At 43.2% G+C, this 22,797-nt stretch overlaps 1 protein-coding gene across 12 annotated transcripts in view; it reads right to left on the bottom strand.

Moving 5' to 3' along the window:
* Nucleotides 1-22,797, bottom strand: part of ptprt (protein tyrosine phosphatase receptor type T) — a 447,834-nt gene that overhangs the window by 280,593 nt on the left and 144,444 nt on the right. For all 12 annotated transcript variants that reach the window (XM_036001937.1, XM_031277206.2, XM_036001938.1 and 9 more), the window contains exon 8: nt 22,049-22,342. In XM_036001937.1, the coding sequence (XP_035857830.1) occupies nt 22,049-22,342 (294 nt within the window). The remainder of the gene's footprint in view (nt 1-22,048; nt 22,343-22,797) is intronic.

Genomic DNA, 22,797 nt, shown 5'->3' with positions numbered 1-22,797 from the left:
TCGCCTCTGTCACAGCAACTCTGCTCCTCTAGATTGAAAGGAGATTGTTTCTTTCACTTTCAATTCACTCAAACTGAAAGACAGTCAGAGAGCCAATGACCCAGCTAGAGAAATTGCAACGACCATTCACCAAAGAGGTTTTCAGACCACTGGACTGTCTTTGGTTCACATCCCCACAGAGGTTGGGAAATGGCTGTGAAATGACCACCACAATGGCTGTTGATGGGCACTTGAGCAAGTTTGCATTTGTGTGAATTTGATCAATCATTATTGTTATATTGGTGGTAGACACTTTATTTTTTAGTGTGCAGGGCAAAAAATCCATAATAACCTTTTAGCATATTGTAATTCAACTGGTCAGAGAGAATTTTGCACCTCCTCCTGGGTTTTTTAGGCTTTAGAAAATCTAGCCCCTGATGGGAGACTTTGGCCAATCTCAGGCCTTATTAGAAAGAGCAAGGGTTGGCTATTGGCTGCTCTGTGCATGCATTGCCCGTGTGAAGGAGAGGGGAGAGACAGAGATGCAGGAAGAGGTCTCACTCTACTTGAATTCTAACGTTTTTTTAAATTCTACCCACTGCAGTTTTAAAGAAAAGTAAGGAGAAAACTATCATTAAATAGTTGATATTTTTGCTGCAGTCTGGAATGCAGTTTGATTAGTGGAAATGCAACTCCCGGGTCATCACGTGATTCCCCCTGGCCCAAAAAAGACTTTTTCCCATAGACTTATACTGTATGTATTCGGTCCGATAACATTTGTCAAGTCTAGAAAAGCTTCACGATTAAATCATTTAATCACCATTCAAATTAGCGGAGCGCTAAATCGGCAGAGGTGATTTTTTGGCTTCACGCACCACTGAACAAACTTTAATAGGAATGAATGGGGCTCCGCCCCCCGCCTCTGTATCGAGTTCTTATAATACATCCATGTACTGGATGCATGCAGGATCTGAAACGTACGTACAGCAAACCTTTAAAATGAAGCCAAGTTTGGCACTGGAAGCATTTTGTTAGCTCAGCTCTGCACCTTATAGTACACTAGTACATGGACCTTAATACACCTACTAAGGCATAGGGGGGCAAGTCAGCCACACAGGCTTACTGCAGTCAGAAATTAGGTAACTAGAAATGATTTTCCTCCTTTCTTGTCAAAGGTTTGCACAAGCAGTTTGAAACATGTCACTGAAAGAGGCATTTCAGACGTGGCTGCTCAAAAACGGACCAATTGAAATTCTACTGCATAATCTGTCTTTCTGAGTGACAATCGTATTAGAAACATTTACTCCCAAGGCAAAATGTAATGAAAGCCTGCCGCAGAATATTTAGTTAGTGGTTATTAGTGATTATAGGGTAAAATAAAAGTAATAGCCTTTTTCCAATGTTCAGAGTAAATTCGTAAAAAAAACTTGATCACATTGCGTTTTCTTCTTGTTATTTTATATGTCTAGCCCGGAATGAAGATGTAAAACAAGTTATAACATTAGCAGTCCAGAATCAAACTGTCACAAGTTCCTTTTTCTAAAAGTTGAATAACTCATGACATGAAGAATATTTCAAACAATACCCTCAGGCGGGCTGAACTGTCTGATGTCCTGTCAATTAGTTTTTAGCTCTGGCTTGATTCTTCTGTATTTAAAGCAACACCAAAGATTATTTTGTACCTTAAAATAATGTTTCCAAAATTGTTTCAGTGGTTCATCAACTCGTAACAGGGTGAACGGCACTTCTGCATTCGCTTTGCGGCCCTCTACCGGCTATAACCACACTATGCAAGTTTGTCAGATTGTGTAGCAGATCTGTAGTTCCAATGAGACATAATGGGACAATTCCGCTTCCAACCTGTAGGGGGACCGAAGAGGAAAAGTGCTTTGGTGTTGCTTTAAAGTATTACCCTGGAAATCCAGAGTTCTCAGAGTTCTCGCGAGAGCATAATTTGAATTTGCTCAGCGAGTCACTCTGGCATCGCATAATAATGCTCATTAACTATGCCCTTGTAGCCAGGTTGCACCAATCACATCGGTGTATCTGATATAGGCGGGCCAGAAGCGAGCTAAACAGATGACGACAGTTTAATCTAACAGTTAGCTCCGCTGGTAGCTAAGCGTATGGGGCTCTGGATATGTTACCCTGTGTATTGTTCTGATTGGTCGTAGTGTTATCCAATTGCGTGCATTGAGATTTTCAAATGCATGCTTGGTACCGCCCCTCGAGTTGGGCGACTTTCATTACTCGATGTCAGACCCTTAATCCTTCCAGATTTGGGTCTGGATTTCCAGGCTATTAAATTATGCCCTTGGCTACAAGAACTTTGATTTGACTACCACACACAGTCATAGTCACACACACCTTGAATACAACATTCACACGAAGTGAAGTGGTTGAAATTGGCCCACTTTTCTTCACTTTTCCAATTCAGTGTGCGATGCCGTCAACTTCCTGTGTCAGAAAATGCAGCTTCCAGCTCTATTCCACCCTGTTCACCTCCGCTGCCTCTACACGAAAGAGTAAAGAGAGTCACCGAAAATTGAAGCAGCTGCTGCATTTACCTCTGAACCAGCATCCCCGGTAACTAAGCGTTTAAAAGTGCTCCCCATTTATTCCTCCCCTGGTATCTCTACCCTTCCATTCCTTTACTCTTCCTTCCTTTTCCCCCTTTCTATAATCTCCTCTTTCCTTAGTCACCTTCCTCCTTTCACTCTTTACCTGTCCTCTCCACCTTCAATGTTATTTTTGTGTATCCCTCTTTCTTTTTCCGTCCTGTGCTCTTGATTCTCCCCTTTTCCATCCTTCCCTCTTTGTCTCCTCTACTCGCAAAAAACTCCTTTCCTCTTTACTTCCTACCTCCCTCCCCTCCATCCACTCAACCTTCCCACTCTCCTGCCCGTTTCCCTCTCTTCTGATCTCTAACCACCTGCTTCACCTCCCCCATTTTCAACCAGCCCTTTGCTTCCTCCTCCTCATATCTCCATGTATCGCTCCTTGCTAATCTCTTTCACTGTTCTCCACCTCTCTCTCCCTCCATCCAACTCTCCTCTCCTGCTCTCCTCTTTAACCTCTCTCTCCTCAACACCTCTCCCAACCTCTATTATTCCCTGCCTCCCTCATTCCATCCCGCTGTGCTTAGATATAGAGAAACAAGCATAGAGGAAACAAGCTTGTTGCCCTGGAAACAATGCAAATCAGGCCCAACAGGCCAATTACGAAAGAGCACCAATTAAAGCTGGACTGATGTTCAGTTTAATGGGTTTCATCCTGTCTGCCTTTTGGATATTGCGCACACACACACACACACACACACACAGCAAGAATCCCACTAAGATAACAACTCATGTATTTGGTCAAGAGGGATGGCCAAGTGGATGCTACGTGCGTGCGTGTGTGTGTGCGTGTGTGTGTGTGTGTGTGTGTGTGTGTGTGTGTGTGTGTGTGTGCATCAATCACCAGCTGCTGAAGAAGAAGACTAATGCCAAAGTGATCGGCTCATGTTTACTGCAACAACAAGTGTGACTACAGTCTCATCTGAGGGACAGGGGCAAAAGGGGAGAGAGAGCATTACTTACAAAAGACACAGACTACGATTCTTTGTCCCTCCTTGCCTTGTTATTTCTCCTTCGTGGGATCTAGGGGTATCATTACCTAATTCTTATTGGTGTATTTTGTGGGGGGTTTTGTGTGTGCATTTGTTTTCGGACTTCTCATTTTGCTTCTTGAAATTGTTTCTGTACAAGTGTGTATTTGTGGTAGTGTGTGTTGGCTTTGTTGTTACAAGGCTTTTATTGATGTTGCTGGTTTGGAGGAAGATAAGGGGCTTTTAGACTATAAGTGTGTGTCTGTGTGTGTGTGTGTGTGTGTGTGTGTGTATGTGTGTGTGTGTGTGTGTGTGTGTGTTGACAGGGACATTGCAACCTACCTTACGGCTCTATACTACCTCCTACCTAGACTTAATGAAGGAGAAATTGGATCCTGATGGCTTCGTAGCAAAGGACAGCCCTGCAGCAGCTATTTGTGTGCCTGTGTGTGTGTATGTGTGTGTGTGTGTGTGTGTGTGTGTGTGTGTGTGTAAGTGTGGGAGCAACTTATTTGCGGGCAAAATGGGAAACATTTTCTTCTAATAAATAGCCTTTATTTCTTTTGTGCTCGCCTGGCTTCCTCCTCAAACTCTGCTTCATTGGCCGTGTGTGTGTGTGTGTGTGTGTGTGTGTGTGTGTGTGTGTGTGTGTGTGTGTGTGTGTGTGTGTGTGTGTGTGTGTGTGTGCGTGTGTGCGTGTGTGTGTCACTGCCCTGTGTGCTACAGTATTACCCATAAAAGAGCAGGAGAGGACAGGAACAGAGAAAGCATACGATGCAGAAGAACCCTAAAGGATTATGGGAAAGGATGAACAGTAGTGTGGCCATGCCATGAGGGCTATGTGTATCTTATGTTTGGTATTTGTAGTTCATCTTTTCTTCATCCAGGACACTTTTGTAATACTTTTCTAGATCCACTGACTTTCATCAACACACATCTCTTTCACACACATATTCTCTCTCTCTCTCTCGCACACACACACACACACACACTTTCTCACCCCTGGTGTAACTCATCCTGTTTGCTCACAGCTCTCTCAAGTGTTAATTACAACCGCTACACTGCTGTGAGAGCGAAAAAGTGTGTATGCATGTTAATGTTTACGTGTATGCAATTGTTTTGTGTCACACACTCATCTACTCAACTACGGGTTGTAAATAAAGTTTGTTTTTGTCTGTCCACGTGATCCTTTCCCTGTCAGCGTGCATTCATGCATGTGCATATCTGTGTCATGTTTTTCAAGTGTGTCGCTGGTTTTTAAGCAGTTCTCACTTCAGCTGCCAGACAGACAATTTTCACAACCCTCGACTCCCTTCTGCTCGCCATGACAAGCGCGTAACACACCCTCAGAATAGAGGCCTGTTACTAGGAAGATTTAAAGTGTTGTTGGGGTATCTAGGTAGATTTCTCTGGGTTTATGTTTTTATTGGTAGCGATTAGGTTACTAAAGGCAGTGGATCCTGGGCCTTATGGGACACTGCCCTGGCTGTTTTGGAGATAAATGCAACTTTAAGTGACTGCGTAAGTTTAAATCAATAAAACTTGTGTTACATTTAGGTTGTTCCTATACGTTTGGGCTTTATCTAACTTTCATTTCTAAGTATTTAAACGGATTAATAATGGAATACAGAGGCAGAGTCTCTTTCTCTTTTTTAGCTAGCCTCTGTTCCATTAGCTTGATCAGAGATGTCCATTTTCTCAAAGATGATTTCTTTCTCTTTTCATTTAAAACAGGGGTTGTTTCTCCTTATTCTCGGGTACATTGTTGTCTCCTATATTGAATTGAACTTCTTAAGCCCAGTTCAGACCAAAGACTGGCAACGAGACGAAATCGTTATAGAACGTTGCAGGGAAAGGTTGCAGCGCTCTAAACCGGCCCGTCTCAGCTCGACTCAAAAAAGGTGATGGTGGCACTTCGACTCAGCTGGTCAAGTCCCTAGTGGCTGGTTTTAGAACATAAGGGACGTCACCTGTTTCAACAGCCAATAGTGAAGTCAGCTGGTCAAGTCTACAAACTGCCAACCGGTCGGAGAGGGGTCGGACGGAGGGTTGGACAGAGGCTCAACAGGCGCGCGGTACAGTATATGGTTGAGTGAGCTAGAGAGTGAATGAAGAGAGGGAGTAGGCGTTAGAACAAAGCCCTGAATGAGAGCGATACAACTTCATTTTCTTTGTTTCATCACTACTAGAAATGCAACTGTGGCAAGTATCTCACTATCACCATCCTCAATCATATTCTAAGACGCTACAAATGATATCCAACTATTAAAAAGCCTGAACTGGCAGTTTCAGAGCGTGGCAGACCGACGAATTGCGTGTGTTTAGTGTGTGTTAAGTGTGGTTTACAAGTTTCAACTCATCTCGTTTCAAATATGTGGACTGAACTGGGCTTTAAGCTCTATCAAAGCCTAGTGGGAGCTAGTTGTTGAACCTAAACTAAATAATATGATCATCAGTCTTTTGTCTCTGATAAATCAATAAATTGTTCGTGTTTGCCTGTTTTTACTACGCGATAAGGCAACGCATTCTCATGAACGGGTTCGTATGATATGGTAAGAAAATGTATGCACACCAATTTGTATGATATCCTATGAAATTAGGTGACCGCCGGCCGATCACGTAACGCCGGCTACAGAGCTCCGTGAGCTGTCGGTCCTATCAGTGGCAGTTGGTAGTTGACTTTAACCGAAAATAGGTTACTGGGAGCCAGCTACAGAGCACTGCGAGATGGCGGTTCTTTCAGCGGCCGTGGCTAGTTAAGTTTAGCTGACAAAAAGTTACAGGGAGCCGGCTACAGGGCAACGCCAGATGCCGGTCTTTTTTAGCGACTGTGGCAGTTGAGTTAAGCCGAGAAAAAGGGAGCGTCATGCAGAGACAACAGTTAAATTTAGGCAGCAAAACGACTAGTTAAGATTAGGGAAAAGGTCGTGGGTTGGATTAAAACACTCAAGAGGAACGAACAGGCCTTTCCTGGGCGAAAGTCTTTTGTGTTCCCCGGGAAGCGAACTCCGCTATCCCGCTTTATAGCCCTGTGTTTTATGACCCACCCATACACCATAACCTCCTCCCCACGCAGTTCACAACATTCTTATACAGCAGCAGGTACTGTGCTGCATACAGTTCTTGAATACATATACAAATTACAGTGCTTTAGTTTTCGTAGCTATATGCAGGAATTGTTCATGAGAACAGCCTGAGTACTAGCCTGACGAACTTCCGGCAAATTTGAGATTTGCTCTGCAAGTCAGTCTGGCCAAGAGCCCATTCAAGCCCATTTCCAATTTTTCCAAATTGAGGCACCAATCACAACCGTTGAGGCGGGCTTTACACAATGACGATAGCACAGCGACGGCGAGCAGCTTTTTGTTTACATTCAACGACCACCGAAGCGCAGCAACCCGTTGATGCCGCTGTCGCTGCTACGTCACCCGGATCGTTGGTCTGATTGGTTGAAGGACTATCCAATTGCGCCCACAGGCATTTGAGCGTCATCCGTTGGTGATGCCCCTTTGGAAATGAGCTGTGAATTAAGCTTGCCCAGACCCACTCTCAGTTACAACTGACAAGGGTCTGGTGTCAACCAGGCTACCTGACTACGGTAACACTGTACCTTTAGCTTTTCTGTTTAATCCAAGTTGCAGTTACTATCGTCACAAAGCTGCGATGTGAATAAGCCAAATTGTTTGCAGCTCCACTGTAGGTGGGATTAGGATAATAAACAGCCTCCAGGGAACAGGATGTACACAAAGACGACAGAGGCCATTATTTGGAGGTTGGATGCCTTGCTTAGGGGCATCTGAGCAGTAGATATTGAAGGACAGGAGAGAGTGTGTCATCAGTCTGCCGCAGTGCTCTGCTGTATTTTTATGATTCAGATGTGATCTGATATTCACAGCCTGTCGCACATCCCATTGCTCTGATTTATCCGATGTGTGTCTCAATCGCCAGACATACAAATACATATTCAACCAAGGAAGAGCATTCACTCTCATTCTAGCATGGAGTGAAGTACAGACACACCTAGACACAAACACACACACACACACACACACACACACACACACACACACACACACACACACATTTGTAAAGGGTTTTGAGTTTTGAAAGGCCTGGAGACTCGTCTCTCTTTCGAGCAAACATATCGACCAGCCTGGTTCATAATGTTTGATTCATAAGACTCTGGTTTCATACGCCTCCTTAAAGATATTGTTTTTCTTCTGATGGCCGTGTCTTTTTTTTAGCCCTTATTCAACAAGGACACTGCTCAAGATCAGATGTACACTGCTACGTCAGAATCAGCTAAGAATTGACTGTTTTTTTTTCTCTCTTTTGAATCTTATGTTAAACTGATATGTGATTCTACATCTATATTACTACAGTTGTTACAAAGATAGAAATGACTTCATCATGCATGTAAGTAGCAATTATTACAAGCAGATACAAGTGTTAGTGATGTTAATGTTTACCCGTTTTAACGTTAACCGACAATTCAAATTTTGTCCAATTAGTTAAAAACAATGCAATTATAAGAAAAATAGACTATACAATCAATTTCTTAACGTGCTAGTTCTAACTTTGCACCAGCAAGTTACGTTTTAAGCCACTTTTTTTTCTGCTACGTTGGTGGCTCTCTCCTTAGTCACGCATTGCCAGACCTTCCTCCACAGCGCTGCGGAGGAGGGTCTGGCTAGTCCACACAGCATTCCGGGATGGGAGAAAAACGTGCTCTGGTTTATTGGCATTTCTTTAAACCAATTCCAATTGTCTTGGGCGGCACTAAGCACCGGACAAAGCCACGGTGGCTCTGCAAAATAGCCTCGGGAAGGAACTTGTTTTGGTGGAACATGTGTACGTTCAAAAGTTGTTTTAGTCGCAACAAAAAACTCAGATTGGACAGATAGTCTAGCTAGCTGTCTGGATTTACCCTGCAGAGATCTGAGGAGCAGTTAACCATAGTTAAAGTGTTACCTGTGAATATACACAATACATTAACACAATAAGTGGATAATGTTTGAAATGTTTAATCCAATTTGAAATGAGATGTGACAAAAGAAGCAGATGGAGGAGATTGTCCGGGTAAATCCAACAAAAGAAGTCTTTTTCTGTTTTAAATAGAAGATCTGGCAACGTGCGAACAAGAAGCAGCTGCGCCTGCATAATGTCTTTTTTTAATATTAATTTATATGTACTTCAAAAAGTGATGTGTGTGGTGAGCGTGTGTTTGCACATTGGAACAAAGACACAAAGACCCACATGTGCACACACACAAATATAACATTCCTTGGAAAGAATGAATCAGTGCAGTTTATATGTGCTAATGGGAAATGCAGCAGGTCTACTTAGTCTCTGTCTCAGGCACTAGCACACACACACCGTCTCTCTCACTCTTCACTGTTGTTGGACGCACGCACGCACGCACGCACGCACGCACGCACGCACGCACGCACGCACGCACGCACGCACGCACGCACGCACGCACGCACGCACGCACGCACGCACGCACACACACACACACACACACACACACACACACACACACACACACACACACACACACACACACACACACACACACACACACACACACACACACACACACAGAGCCTGATTTGTAGAGCCCCTGGTGATACTTCGAGCAAAGTCTCATGTTGTGTCGAGCCTCCTTAGTGTTTTAAAAATAGTGATTTTGAGGCTAGCATAAAAGTGCCCCTATTACTCCCATTCAAAAGGCCATTTGACCTAAAAACGAAAATACGGTAAATCTTAAAAGTGGCGCTTCCGTCCTAAGTATGCTTTTAAACGAAAGTTTGACTTGGGTACATTCACAAAAAGACCCTAGGTTGCATTTTGGCGAGAGTTACGCTTTAAGGGGACTAGTGTTTTAACTCAAATCGTTTTGGTGCCTAAATTTAACACAGGTGCGCAACTGCAACAGCCGCTTAAACGACCGTAACCACACGGTGCTCTGTACCTGGCTCACAGTCACCTTTTCTCGGCTAAATTTGACTGTAAAGACCGCTAAAGTTAGCCGTCATGTGACCAGCTATCAAGTGACCAGCCGGCGCTCACCGTAATTTCGTAGGATATCATACAAATTGTACATACGTTTTCGTACGATATCATACGAACCCGTTTATGAGAATGCATGGCGTCATTGTCTTCCATAGTCCCATTTTGGATTTAACTTAAACAATGGATCAAAGTTGAATCCAGCATAGTAACCGGAATTCAATCAATGAGAATGCTACAAAATGGCATATGTCCCTCAAACCGGCATGCTTCAGTTAGTAATAGAAATGGGCACTCCAAGAAGAAAGATTTCAAGATTGCAACAAAGCCATAACAACAGCCACAATGAGACAAAGCTGAGAGAGTGACAAGACATCAGTGCAAACTCTAAGGAGGGAATTACAAGAAAGCATAAGGTAGTCTGTGGGTGGCTGTCAGTCCACATGTGAATGAGAGAATGTAACAAAAAAAAACATGTAGAATGACTTTGAATGAGAGGAAGAGGGAAGTGGAAAAGACCAAAAGGACAGATGACTGAGGACAGCGGCATGACAGGCATTCAGAGACAGAACCCCTAAATAGGCAGACATGGAAACTCAAAGGGACAGTGGGTTTAACATGAACATAAGAAAAGAGAGAAGACTAAAAAAATTTGATGTTCGTAGAAAATAGAACCCAAAAAAGCAGAGATCAAGAGACTTTCTTAGAAAGAAATGTGTGTACAAGAGTAGGCAGTTTTATCTGAGTTGAGTTTTTATTCTCCGTTCAAGTCGGCTCTCATGTCAGCATGATGACATAAGAGTTGACTCGTGCTCACTGGATTTTAGTTCCCCTGCTCTAATGGTTCCAGAGGGTTAGAAGTGCACATGAGGGGAAATGGGTTTTTGAAAGAAAACTGCTGCAGAGAAATATTGGATACAAAATGGGAGAAAAGTGATCTGAAAGTGATGATCTGTGATTACTCAGAAACATCTATGCTTTTCATTGATGGCCTTATCTGGAACTGCTTAGGTACAAATACAAAAAAAAATCAATAAATCTTACATTTCTTATCATCAACACTAAAAGTAAGAACATGGATATGTAAGAGGCATGCGTAGGGAACATACTTGCGCTGGGGGGGGTGCTACAGCCTAACTGTGTGCCCAATACACATATCCCCCTTTTCATCCATTTTAAAAACATCACTCCCTTTAAAGCCATTTCAGATATAAAGACCCTACACCCTAAATGACCCAGTAGGCTACTCAGAACCGAGTCGGTGTTACACCATAATGCATTCATGTTTAGCCTCATTACACCGCTTCTGTATTAACGCTCTTCTTCGCCCCTGTTGTTGACCACTCACGGGCAGACAATGAACTGGTAGCTTTTACCAGCAGCAGCCACTTTGTACCATGGTGCAATTGCTCTTAGCATGATGGAACCAAGCTCTTTGACGAGTTCAAGCGTCCTTCCATATGATGTTTTAGCTCAAGATGTTCAGCTCATATAGTTCTGTCAGAGAGCAGCGAGGTGTGAATGGGCCCGAAGAAAGCACAGGAGGAGGCAGAGCAACAGGGGGAAAGAGAGGGAAATTGTGATTTACTGAGTCAAATCTCAGTGCCAAATTTCTACAGATACTCATGAGGCATTTACATTTTTCTTCAGGGGAAAAGTTTGGTTTGCCAGACCTTGCCAGACCTTCCTCCACAGCGCTGCAGAGGAGGGTCTGGCTAGTCCACACAGCATTCTGGGATGGGAGAAAAACGTGTGTTGGTTTATTGGCATTTCTTCAAACCAATCACACTCATCTTGGGCAGCGATAAGCGCCAAACGGAGCAAAGGTGCCACTGCAAAATAGCCTTGGGAAGGAACTTGTTTTGGTGGAACATGTACGTTCAAAGGTTGTTTTCGTCGTGCAACAGTAAACTCAGATTGGACAGATAGTCTAGCTAGCTGTCTGGATTTACCCTGCAGAGATCTGAGAAGCAGTTAACCATAGTCCTCAGAAATCCACCACAGTTTAGAATACCAACACAAAGAAAGCGTAAGGTGACGGACATCCGGCCAAAATGAGGGACGTCCGGCGGAATTTCCGGCGGCACCGAAGCAATCCCGGAAAAGAAACCTTGTCGATATAGACTAGTTAACGTAGGATAAAGGCCAAATATTTAAGATCATTTTAGGAAGATACCCTTTAAGGAAAAGTGCACCATTTCCTCCTAATTCAACAGTTTATTCACAAATAGCATTGCAATTAAGCTCAAAAGTTTCACAGTGGTCTTTACTGCTACGGGCATTGCATTACAACCACGTTTTAATTTAGTACAACTCAATCCACTTATGTAAACCACTTAAAATACATTGGAGTTGCGAACACTGAAAATACATTAAAGTCAATTAAATTTTGCATTGCAGAAATACTTCCAAGTTGAACTTTTATCCAACAACTATTGTTCTCTTCCACACACAAACTTTTGCAACAGTAATCAGTGATTTTACTGTGCAGCCCGGATATGTTCCTCTTTCTTTTACTTCAGAGATTAACTTAATTTGGACTTGTTTAGAACACAGTATAATTGTTCATTTGATGATGATGTCCATTGGTAAGCTGTACATATTGTTTCGTTGCGACATCCCTGTGTCTTTATTTACAGTGGGGCTGGTGAGCAAAATATTAACATAACTAAGAGAACTACTAACAAGAAACACTGAGGTCCCCCTACAGTTGTTCCAATGAGACAACCTGTAGGGGGACCGAAGAGGGAAAAGTTACATAGTATGCCTTTAACATAACATCAATGATTTGCTTTAGCTGACACATTAGAGTCTGAGAGGTGGACAAAGTTTCCAGTGAACTGGACGTTATCTGACCAGTCACCTTTGTCAACAAGGGAAACGATCCAGCAACCTCCCACAGGACGAAAACCGCACTCTACTGAAAAAGGCCAGATCACGGAAGATGTGCGTTATTGTTGGAGGAAAACTACAGTTTCCAGATGTGGTCAATACCTCTGTCTGTCCAGACATTGGGCTGCAGTCACCGGAATATAATTCTGGTGGAACAAGGTTTGTTTCGGCAGGTGTGAATGCAGCAATCGCACTAGGGTGTGCAACAAAAGCGGACCAAACAAGCGTACCGAGACCTGCTTGATGAGGTTGTTCGTTTTTGGTGAGAACGCGATCCGACCTCGAACAGCACCAACTATGCATACTCCGCAAGTCTGAGCTAATGTCTCCTATAGTCAGGTGTGCTTAGCAATCTGGGATGCAGCAGAGCAGCAAACGTCAGCAGCTTGCAGCGTTTCTCTCACAGAAATAGACGGCAGTCAAGATTGCCGTCCGTCACTCGCATCTCCGTGGTCAAACCAGCCGCCGCTAAAGTTGGAGACAGACTCCGTCAGAGCAGAGCGAAGTCTCGGTGAGCAGAGCAGACGTTGTATTGCGCTGGCGGAACAATGTCTGCGACATGTTATTTGCTTTTCAACACAGTGTGCTAAAAAGAAAAACTGACCGATCCAGAGCGAGCTCTCAACAGTTTGATTTTGATGCAGAAAGGATGCACTCTCTTAACTACATCTAAACTGCTTCGCTCGGCAGAATGGGGAAGTAGTGGTGTCAGCCAAACCAGTATATACCCAGCAGGTGAATTAAAAATCTATCTTTATGGAGAAACACATTGCCAACACTCACATTACCACCCTTCATATAAAGATCTACTTGGCGAGGTGGGGAAAGGGAAGAAGGGGCTGGGGATGTAGTATATAACCCTCAGGTGAATTAAGTCTTTATAGAGTGCTGCATATTAGCCAACATTCACATTAGCAGCTGCCTTATATAAAGAAGAGTGGAGGAAATGAACTGTTGGTAGGAGGAAAAGGCACAGAAAAGATACTAAAAGAAGATTTATGTACAGCGGGTACATTAAAAGTCCATCTTTATAGGGTAACATATTAGCCAACACTTGTATTATCATCCTTCCCATAAAAAATAAATAATTTACAAGGAAGAGAGGAGAAGTGGAAGGAGAAGAAGTGAGGAGATGAGATTATAGGAGGATGCAGATGCACTTTGAGGAGGTAGTATTACAATTAAAAGCTGATATTTATAGAGACAAGGATCAGAGCCAATATTCACATTATACGTTGAGGGAATATTGAGTTTGAGGTACTATTTTCAATGAAGGATAGAAGGGAGGGGAAATCAGAGGAAAGATGGAGAGGAAATAGGCAGAAGAGACACAAAGATCAAGGAAGAGCAGGGAGGATGGCAAAGCATGCACAGGACTGTGTTTGTGTCTTCAATCTGCAGCAACGCAATGTTGTTAACATAACATAAGAGAGAAAGATTACAGGGCTGGATTGAAAAGAACGAGGCACATTTGAAATCAGAGACAGACAGGGTGCACCCAACCATGCAGGTCACACAGACACACACAACATTGGAAGAAAGGATTGTACGTCGGATGTCCCCCACCTTGCAAAACTCTGTTATTCTCGGGAAACATCAACAAGAAAGCTACACGCTGTAAAATGGCAAGTTTTGAAAAAAATTTGGATGGTGCAACAAGGCAGGCCTGCTTGGTTCTTTCGGGGAATGATTGTAAAGATTTACAAAGAATATGTTTCTGGCATTTCCTATCTAATTGGGACGTTTTGGGACTGATTGGTGGAATTGCTGTAGACGAAGTACACACGGCGATACACTGGTAAGAGCAAATGAGGTTTAACCATGTATCCAGCTAATTTAAATAGCTCACGTTACTGTATTGTGTGAACAGTTAACTTCATTTAATATTGTATGTGGCGTTTTCTTTTGCGGGGTGCAAATGTTCCACCAAAACAAGTTCCTTTCAGAGACTATTCTGCAGAGCCACCGTCGCTGCGTCCGGAGCTTAGCGCCGCCCAAGGCGATTGTGATTGGTTTAAAGAAATGCAAACAATCCAGAGCATTTTTTTTTTTTTTTTTTTTAGTCCTATCCTGGAATGTATCTGTGGTGCAGCCAGAGTGCGAGACTATGGAAAAAAGAGGTGGACCGTAGAGAGAGGAATTATCCAAATGAAAGCTGGGTGATGAATAGTTTGAAAGCCTTGAAAAGTAAGGAAGGAGTGAGTCGAGGGAAGGTGGAGGGATGGGAGCTAGAGGAATGGAGGAGAGGAGGTGGGGAAGGGGGGGGGGAAGCAAGATGAAATCAATCATTATCAAGGCTACGTCCTCGCTGCGCCTCGAGCAAAATGGAGGGTTCATTTCAGCTTGCCTCCTCAATCTGCTCTTCACACCGCACTCACAAAATGTGCCACGCTAGAGGAGGCACACGGCTAAAATGGTTGTTGGATTCCCTGGAGCCAGCGCAGCGCCCGGTCATGGGCGAAATGGCCTGAATCCTATTTTGAGCGGCAGCCGCCTGTCAGCCGGCTGTAGCATCCTCTACGACAGAGGGACAACAATGGAGCATGGGGCGGGTGGAGGAAGTGAGAGGAAAGAGCACATTTTGTGCCATTTCCGCAAAAATGGAGAAGTTGTCAAGTGTGAGATCCTCGCAGAATGCCATCCTGAGGAAACGACACTTCTTCCCTCAAAATCTAAATCTGTTAATACATCTCTGAAATATTCAAAGTGTTCTCTTCTGGCCGTCTTTTATTATTTACTGACATTATTCATAAATTGCTTAACTTGGCATAGCAGCCTGTAGAGTAGGACCTGAAAAGCAATTTGCTTCCTCCCACTCCGTTTCGGACAGGAGAATTTTATTTAACAGTATTTATTTATTTTGCTTATTCTTGCCTTTTCTGTTTTTCATAGTGAAATCCTTTGTATTTTATGTTTTTTGTTTATGTTTATATGTTGTTTTAAATAAACTATTCATAATCATAGTGCTGTCGCCTGAAAGGCGACGCGAGGCATCAGTCGAGAAGACCTCGAGTGTACTCGCATTTTGTCGGTCAAATCACTGCACTTTTTTGTTTTAATCATTGTACACAGATCAATGTGGGAATGTGGAAAACGGAGTCTTGCCTCAAAATGACCTAACCACAAAACTAAGGCTACATCTGCATTACTGCATTTTCATTTCTAAGCGGCATTTTGAGACAAAAAGGATCTCCGTCCACAGAGTACCAGAACTGATCTACGTCCATGTTAACACGTCTGACAACACATATCACATGACCAATCACTTACACTGGGCCTGTGCGTGCCGGTGTAAACAGGAGGCAGATTGTCTGACGTCACTCTGCGGTTGAAAATTATGGATGTTTGAGTTAAAAAATACAGAAAATACTTTGGAGAAAGAACAACAACGGTGAAAAGTAAGAGCAGGGATTTATTAGCTTTATTAGACTACAAAGCAACCACAGAGTTTTCAAACCAAAACGGGGGCAGCAGGGTTTCCAAATGTTTCCGCTTTAGGTGCTCGGAAACGCCGCAGTAGTGGGGACGTGATAGTATAAAGTATATAGATATGGCCTTATAACTGTGGGGCGACTGGGTAGTTCACCTGGTAGAGCGTGCGCCCATATAAAGAGGCTTGGTCCTTGACGTAACAGTCGCGGGTTCGATTCCAACCTGCGGCCCTTTGCTGCGTGTCGTTCCCCCTCTCTCTCCCCTTTCATGTCTAAAGCTGTCCTATCTAATAAAGGCGATGGAAGTGGGGCGAGGCAGGGCAGCGCCATCGTGTCTGTTTGCTGCTCCGACGCTCTCGGCTCCAGGTGTTCTTACAACGTCATTACCCAAAGCTGACAAAAAAAATTGGCAAAATGTTTCCCTTGAAACATGAAAATGTATCCCTTCATTCTGAGAAGAAAACTAATGGACATGGTACGTCAACAATACTTCCAATAATCTGGACAGTGGACTACAATAATTACACCGAGGTATCACAAGCGGATATCAACATCAATTGTATGTTTGAAAATGCTACAAGTAGCAGCTTTAAAGTGATTATTAGGCCTGTTGTTGAGGCCTGAGCAGGACTGTAGAAGGTAACATGAAGAGAAAGGTGAACAAAGGAGGTGTGAAGACAAACACACACACACACACACACACACACACACACACACACACACACACACACACACACACACACACCCACCCACCCAACAATACTGCCAGTAGCCAGCAGGCTTTTGAACATCTGTCATACCTGCCTGCTCCAATCCCATCACACAGACACACAGACACACACACACACACACACACACACACACACACACACACAGCACCCGGCGAGTGGTTGTGACAGCTTGACACAGCACCACTAGCCCAGAAACACATGTTCCTTTCTACTACACTTTACACGCACATACATACATACACACACACACACACACACACACACACAGACACACACACACACACACACACTCAGAGTGACCACCCCCTCCGTCCCAGTTCACTTCACATCAACAATCTCTCATCATGTCCATCTCTCAACCTTCTGTCTCTCGCTCATTGTCCCTCTTCGATCCCGATCGTCTCCAGCACTCTCTCACTTTTCTCCCTCCTCCTCCTTCCTCTTCTTCACATCTTTATCTCCCTCCCTTTTTCTTTTTCTCTTTCCTTCTCACTCCAGCTTTTCCTTCTCTCACTCTCGTCTTCTCCTACCTGCATGTATTAATTGGGCAGCCCTACTATTTATTTATCTATCTGTCTGTCTGTCTGTCTGTCTATCTATCTATCTATCTATCTATCTCTCTATCTCTTTAAGCTTGCTGAGAACTGGTGGCTACTTCAACATGTACTGCGAGAGAGAGAAACGTGTGCGTTTGTGTCAAGACAAGATGCTGTTGCTCTTCATTTCCATTATTGATCACTGCTGTCCTGTGGGTCTCGTTTAGGTTGAGAGTAAACTGTGACGGAGCATTAGGATGAGGGGGAAGAGAGACAGAGGCGATGATATTCTATTATTTTCTCATAGTCAACAAAGTCAATTAAAAGACCAAAACCAACAATGAATGTATCTACTAACAAGTCTTTTTGTGGGAATCAAAGCCTGATTTCCTTCATTCCTCTGTGCCATGGAGCTCCATTGTTGTCCACAAACTAATAAAAACACATCAATGACAGGGGGGGGGGACATGTTCCTTCATTACAATAATCACACACCCACAAACACACACACACACACACACACACAGTAGTTTATTTTTTTGTCAAAAACACTCACTAAATCAAAAACAACAAGCTGAAATGTTCTCCAATCAATGCACCATTTACTCCTGTTTAGGTATATAACATTTGCAGAATAGAGAGAGAGAGACACACACTACTAAACTACAAAACATCAAAGCAAAATGGATTGTTACTTAGTCCTAAACCGACAATACGCAGTAGCTGAATACTTGAGTCCCATAGAGGAGAACAGACGCACAAAGACTCTGAGCAAGTACGGACAGAGTGGACACAGTCTGGCTGTGGAAACCGGCTGACAGACAGACAGACAGACAGACAGACAGACAGACAGACAGACAGACAGACAGACAGACAGATAGAGAGACAGACAGAGTGGACACAGTCTGGCTTATGGAAACCGGCCACCACAGACACACCTAGACACCCATGGGAGGACAGAGAAGTAGAGACAGAGCTGCACTTTCTACTCTACTGTGACAAATACAAACAAATTAGTTGGGCTGGGTACCAAATTCAATACTTTTTTGGCACAGACAGAATTGCCTCTGAAGTTTCGAGTATCGAAAAATGGCTCGTCATTCAATACCCAATTTAAATAGCTAAGTAGTAAATCTTATCAGCGTCAGTGAGCCAATTAGCATGCAGCATGCTTCTACCAAGATCTAATAATGTCTGTGATTGGCTGTCTAACGTTACACGTTGTAGAGACACGCAGGAAAAACTCTGCATTACACACGTAGTAAGAGCTGAAAAATAAATTAAAGGATTGTTTAGGAACCGGTATCAAAGTCACAGTATTGGTATCGGTACCGAACATTTTTTGAACGATACCCAGCCCTACAAATTAGACAAATCTTCTTCCCCAAATTTAGAAGTCAATGTAAAGAATTCGAGACACTTTCAGACAGGGACAAACGGAATTTATTTTAGGTGAGAAGAACACAAACTGCTGCATCCTAGTCGACTCCTGCCACATGACAGCAGAAACTTCACACAGGAGTAACACACCCACCTAGATCAATAGGTTCCTGTAAATATGTTAGAGCTACATTTTGACAAAGTTGTAACAATGTGATAAGTTGTGTAATGATTTTGCTGAACCATTGTACTCCCAGTGCCTTTATCACTTCATGTTTATGCTGTAGTTTATCTTGTGCCAGTTATTGTACATTTCCTTAATCTGCTTTGGCAATATAAGCCATATCTTGTCATGCCAATAAAGCTCTCTAAATTGAAATTAAATTGAGAGAGAGACAAAGACAGAGACAGAGAGAGAGAGAGAGAGAGAGAGAGAGAGAGACTGTACTGTTGACATATCATTTTAACATGCTGATTACCACAGACTGGAGGAAGAAATTCAGGGGGCGGACAGAAGATACCACAATTACACACACACACACACACACACACACACACACACACAGTGAGTTAAAGACACAAACACACAAAACTGTAATATGTGCAAAATCAGACAAACACACATTCCAATTAAATTAAAGCACCTGCCAACTTAATCCTCCAATGCTTTGACATAACTTACTTAAAACAACTAGAGCCTAAAACAACAGGGAAGCAGCACTATTCAAATGCTTTCTCTCTCTCTCTCTCTCTCTCTCTCTCTCACTCACTCACTCCCTCCCTCCTTCTCTCTCTCTCTCTCTCTCTCTCTCTCTCTCTCTCTCTCTCTCTCTACTGTGAATCTAAAGTTAGGTGTAGATTGAGCGGACCAGCACCTTCACACCTTAACCAACTGCTCCTCACTCTCCACTTCTTATCCTCCCTTTGTCCTACTCTCTCCATCTCTACTCTCCACAGCAGAGAACTGCCAGGCAAAAGCTTTTGTCTCTTTTCTTAGGATCAGAAACAAGCTCTTGAGAAAACCAGCTGTGCAAGACAGAAAGACAAAAAAACTGTTTAGAAATAATGTATCTAGTAAAAACTTACAAAAATCAAATCTTCATCGATTACAGAACAGACAATATTGTTAAAACACCAACGCTGTTAATCTCCAATGGGTATTTAAAATCTGATCAAGCAGAAAAAGAGATATGACAAAGCTAGGAAAAAGAGAACGGGGAGACATGGAGGAAGTGAGCCAAGGAGCAAAAGAGTGAAAAAGAGGAGAGAAAAAGGAAAGGCAGGGGAATAAAAACAGAAGGTGGGAGAGTGATACAGAGAAAGGAAGAAAGGAAGAGAGGAAGAGTATGAGGGAACGGGAAAGAGAAATAGGGGGAGATCAGGCAAAATGAATGCAAGGAAGAAGAGATGTCACAAGAGGAAGAATTAATAAGAGAAAGAGAGAAAAAAGAACAAGTGTGGCTAAATAAGAACAACAACAGAGATCGACAGATGGAAGGACAGTTTGTCGATGAGACAAGAAAAAGGGAAAAATAGAGGGGAAGAGGGACAAGAGAGTGCACATAGTGGGAGTTAGGGCTGCACGATATGAGGAAAATATGCGACAATGTTGAATATCGTGCCAAAGATATTACTTGCGATAAATACACATATGTTAAAGTGTACTCAGTTCTGCTGCTTTCAGTATTCGGCTAAAATACAACACATTGCTTATTGACTAAAAAAAATTTTTAAAAAAAGGAAATCATTTCCAACATTCTTTTATTGAACAAATTGAACATTGCATTACATGTAAAAGGCTCCACGAAAAAAAAGAATGGGAGTTACATTTTAAAATGTAGTTATCTACTGATACTTTCAACCATCTAAAAAAATCTCGGAGTGTCTATCGCCGTATGTCGCAGCCTTTCGCGATGTGTTAATTCTGCCAGTTGATAAAGCGATATATTGTGCAGCCCTAGTCAGAGTGATGCTAGGGAGTGGTTGCGATGGTGGCCTCCTGCTGGGTTAAGTAGTCCACACAAACACACACACACACACACACGCACGCGCACACACGTTTGTTTCACTATCTTTGCGGGACCTGTCATTGACATAATGCCTTCCCTAGCCCCTTACCCTAACCTTAACCATCACAACTAAATGCTTAACCCTTACTCTAACCCTAACCATAACCTAATTCTAACCGTAATCCTAAAACCAATTCTTAACCCTCAAACAGCCCTTTAACCTTGTGGGGTCCAGCATTTTGGGCCCCACAAGGCTGTGCAGACCCCACAAGTATACTGTATTCCCCGGTTTTTGGACCCCACAAATATAGTAAAACAAGCACACACACACACACACACACACACACACACACACACACACACCCCTCCATAAGAGATCTTATGGGCTGTCATGTTATCAAATGAACTGCCACTCGTTGTGACCTCACACCCCCACTGGGATGCTCGTTATCGGCCATGATTGCCCCCACCTAACCTCCCCCCATCTCCCCCCCACCCCCGCACTCCACCTCTCCTTCATCTCTCAGGCACCTTCTTAACATCCCAATTATCATCATCTTTGATTTGTGCTCTCGTTCCCATGAAGAAGTTTCTTTTTTCTTTTTTTTTTCTCCCCTTATTTTGCTCATCTGCCTTCTAGCCTCTCTGTCTCCAAATCAGATCACTCCAACATTTAAACATACGTAAACCACCAGTGGTTCCCAAAATGTTTTCATGCCAAGGACCCCAAAACTGACACGAATTAGACCACAGTTGGTTGATAAGGTTCCGTCCCAGGGTCCCCCATGTGATAGGATTTTTGCTTTTAGATGGTTTTTTTTACAGAAAGTGAATTAAATCCATTTACCAACATAGTCATACATTCTGTCATTGTGTTCCTTATGAATGGAATTTTAGTGGAAATAAATGATTCCCATTTTTTCTGGGGACCCCCTGGAACCCCCTCAGGACCATACTTTGAAAACCACTACCCTAACCTTTTCCAAAACTTAGTTTATTCAAGTTTTCCTAAGATTGCCCAATGTCATTCTATTTGATGAGTATTCAGTTCATAATTTGAGTATAAAACATGAGGATACAACAACTGCTTCTAGTCCACATAGCATCAGCTTTCTGGACCATAGGGAGCCATCCTCAATAACAGAATCAAGCCAAAAAAAGGATAAAGAAACAAAAGGTGAATAAAGGAAAGAAAAGAGCAAATGTAAGAGGGAGTGAGCATCAAGAAAAAATTCCAAGGCACTCATCTCTAGAAAAAAGATGCTGAAAAACCTTTTTATTTCTAAAGTGCCTTGGATTTGTTCATGCCTCCCTACCAAAGAGCACCATCATATTTCCATATAGACTAGTTCTAAGAAGAAGCTCTGGAGCTCTTTGGTTTTTCAACCTAAGAGGGAGTTTTAAAAAGGAAGTAAAAATCTATAACAGTGACCGAAGGGAACAAGAGAAGGCTCAAAAACAAACAATAAATAAAAGAGGCGTCACTCACCTGCACATTTTGTCCTGGTGATGAGCGGCGGCCCTGGCGGCCCCGTTCCTCCCTCCCCAGGTCTGGACAGCAGGACCTTGATCTCGTACTCCACATCTGGGTCCAGGTGCCAGAGTTTATAGGTTGGGGAGTCCACCACGTGGGTCTCCACCCAGTTACCCAGAGTGGTCCGGTACTCCACCTCCTTCAGGATAATGGGCCCGTCACCGATGATGCTGTTGGCGTTGGGTTTGATCCAAAGGTAAGTGGCGCCGACGGTGAGAAGCTCAGGCGGAGCGATTGGGGTGGGTGGAGCTGTGGAATGGGAAAACAGAGGGGGTTAGTTAAGTGTCGAATTCTGTGTCTTTTTCTTTCGTTTTTGGTGTAGCGTAATCAGAGAATATCCTAATGAAAAAAATTAATAAAACATCCAACAACCATTATAAGGCTTAGGCGCAGCAGCCAAGCCCTTTTTGGGTAGCACCTAAGTCAAATGAATGTAACTAAATGACTTTTCTCAAATCTAATGATTTAGTTGGTCCCCAGTGGACTTCTTTAGCAAATTTAGTCTTTAAAGCTATAGTGCGTAGTTTCCGTCGCCCCCATGAGGAATTCTAAGTAAACTGTCGGCGCGTCCACATGATACAAGCCTTCTGTGACCGTGCACCACCCCCACCCCTCCTCCACTCAGTTGCGAGTAGCCAAGGAGGACACGGAGGATTGAAAAAACATGATGGACTCTTCAGAAGAGGTAATTATCTTCACTTGAT

Source organism: Sander lucioperca, chromosome 6 (assembly GCF_008315115.2).
Source record: "Sander lucioperca isolate FBNREF2018 chromosome 6, SLUC_FBN_1.2, whole genome shotgun sequence".
NCBI lineage: Eukaryota > Metazoa > Chordata > Actinopteri > Perciformes > Percidae > Sander > Sander lucioperca.
This window is presented reverse-complemented; position numbering and strand designations above follow the sequence as displayed.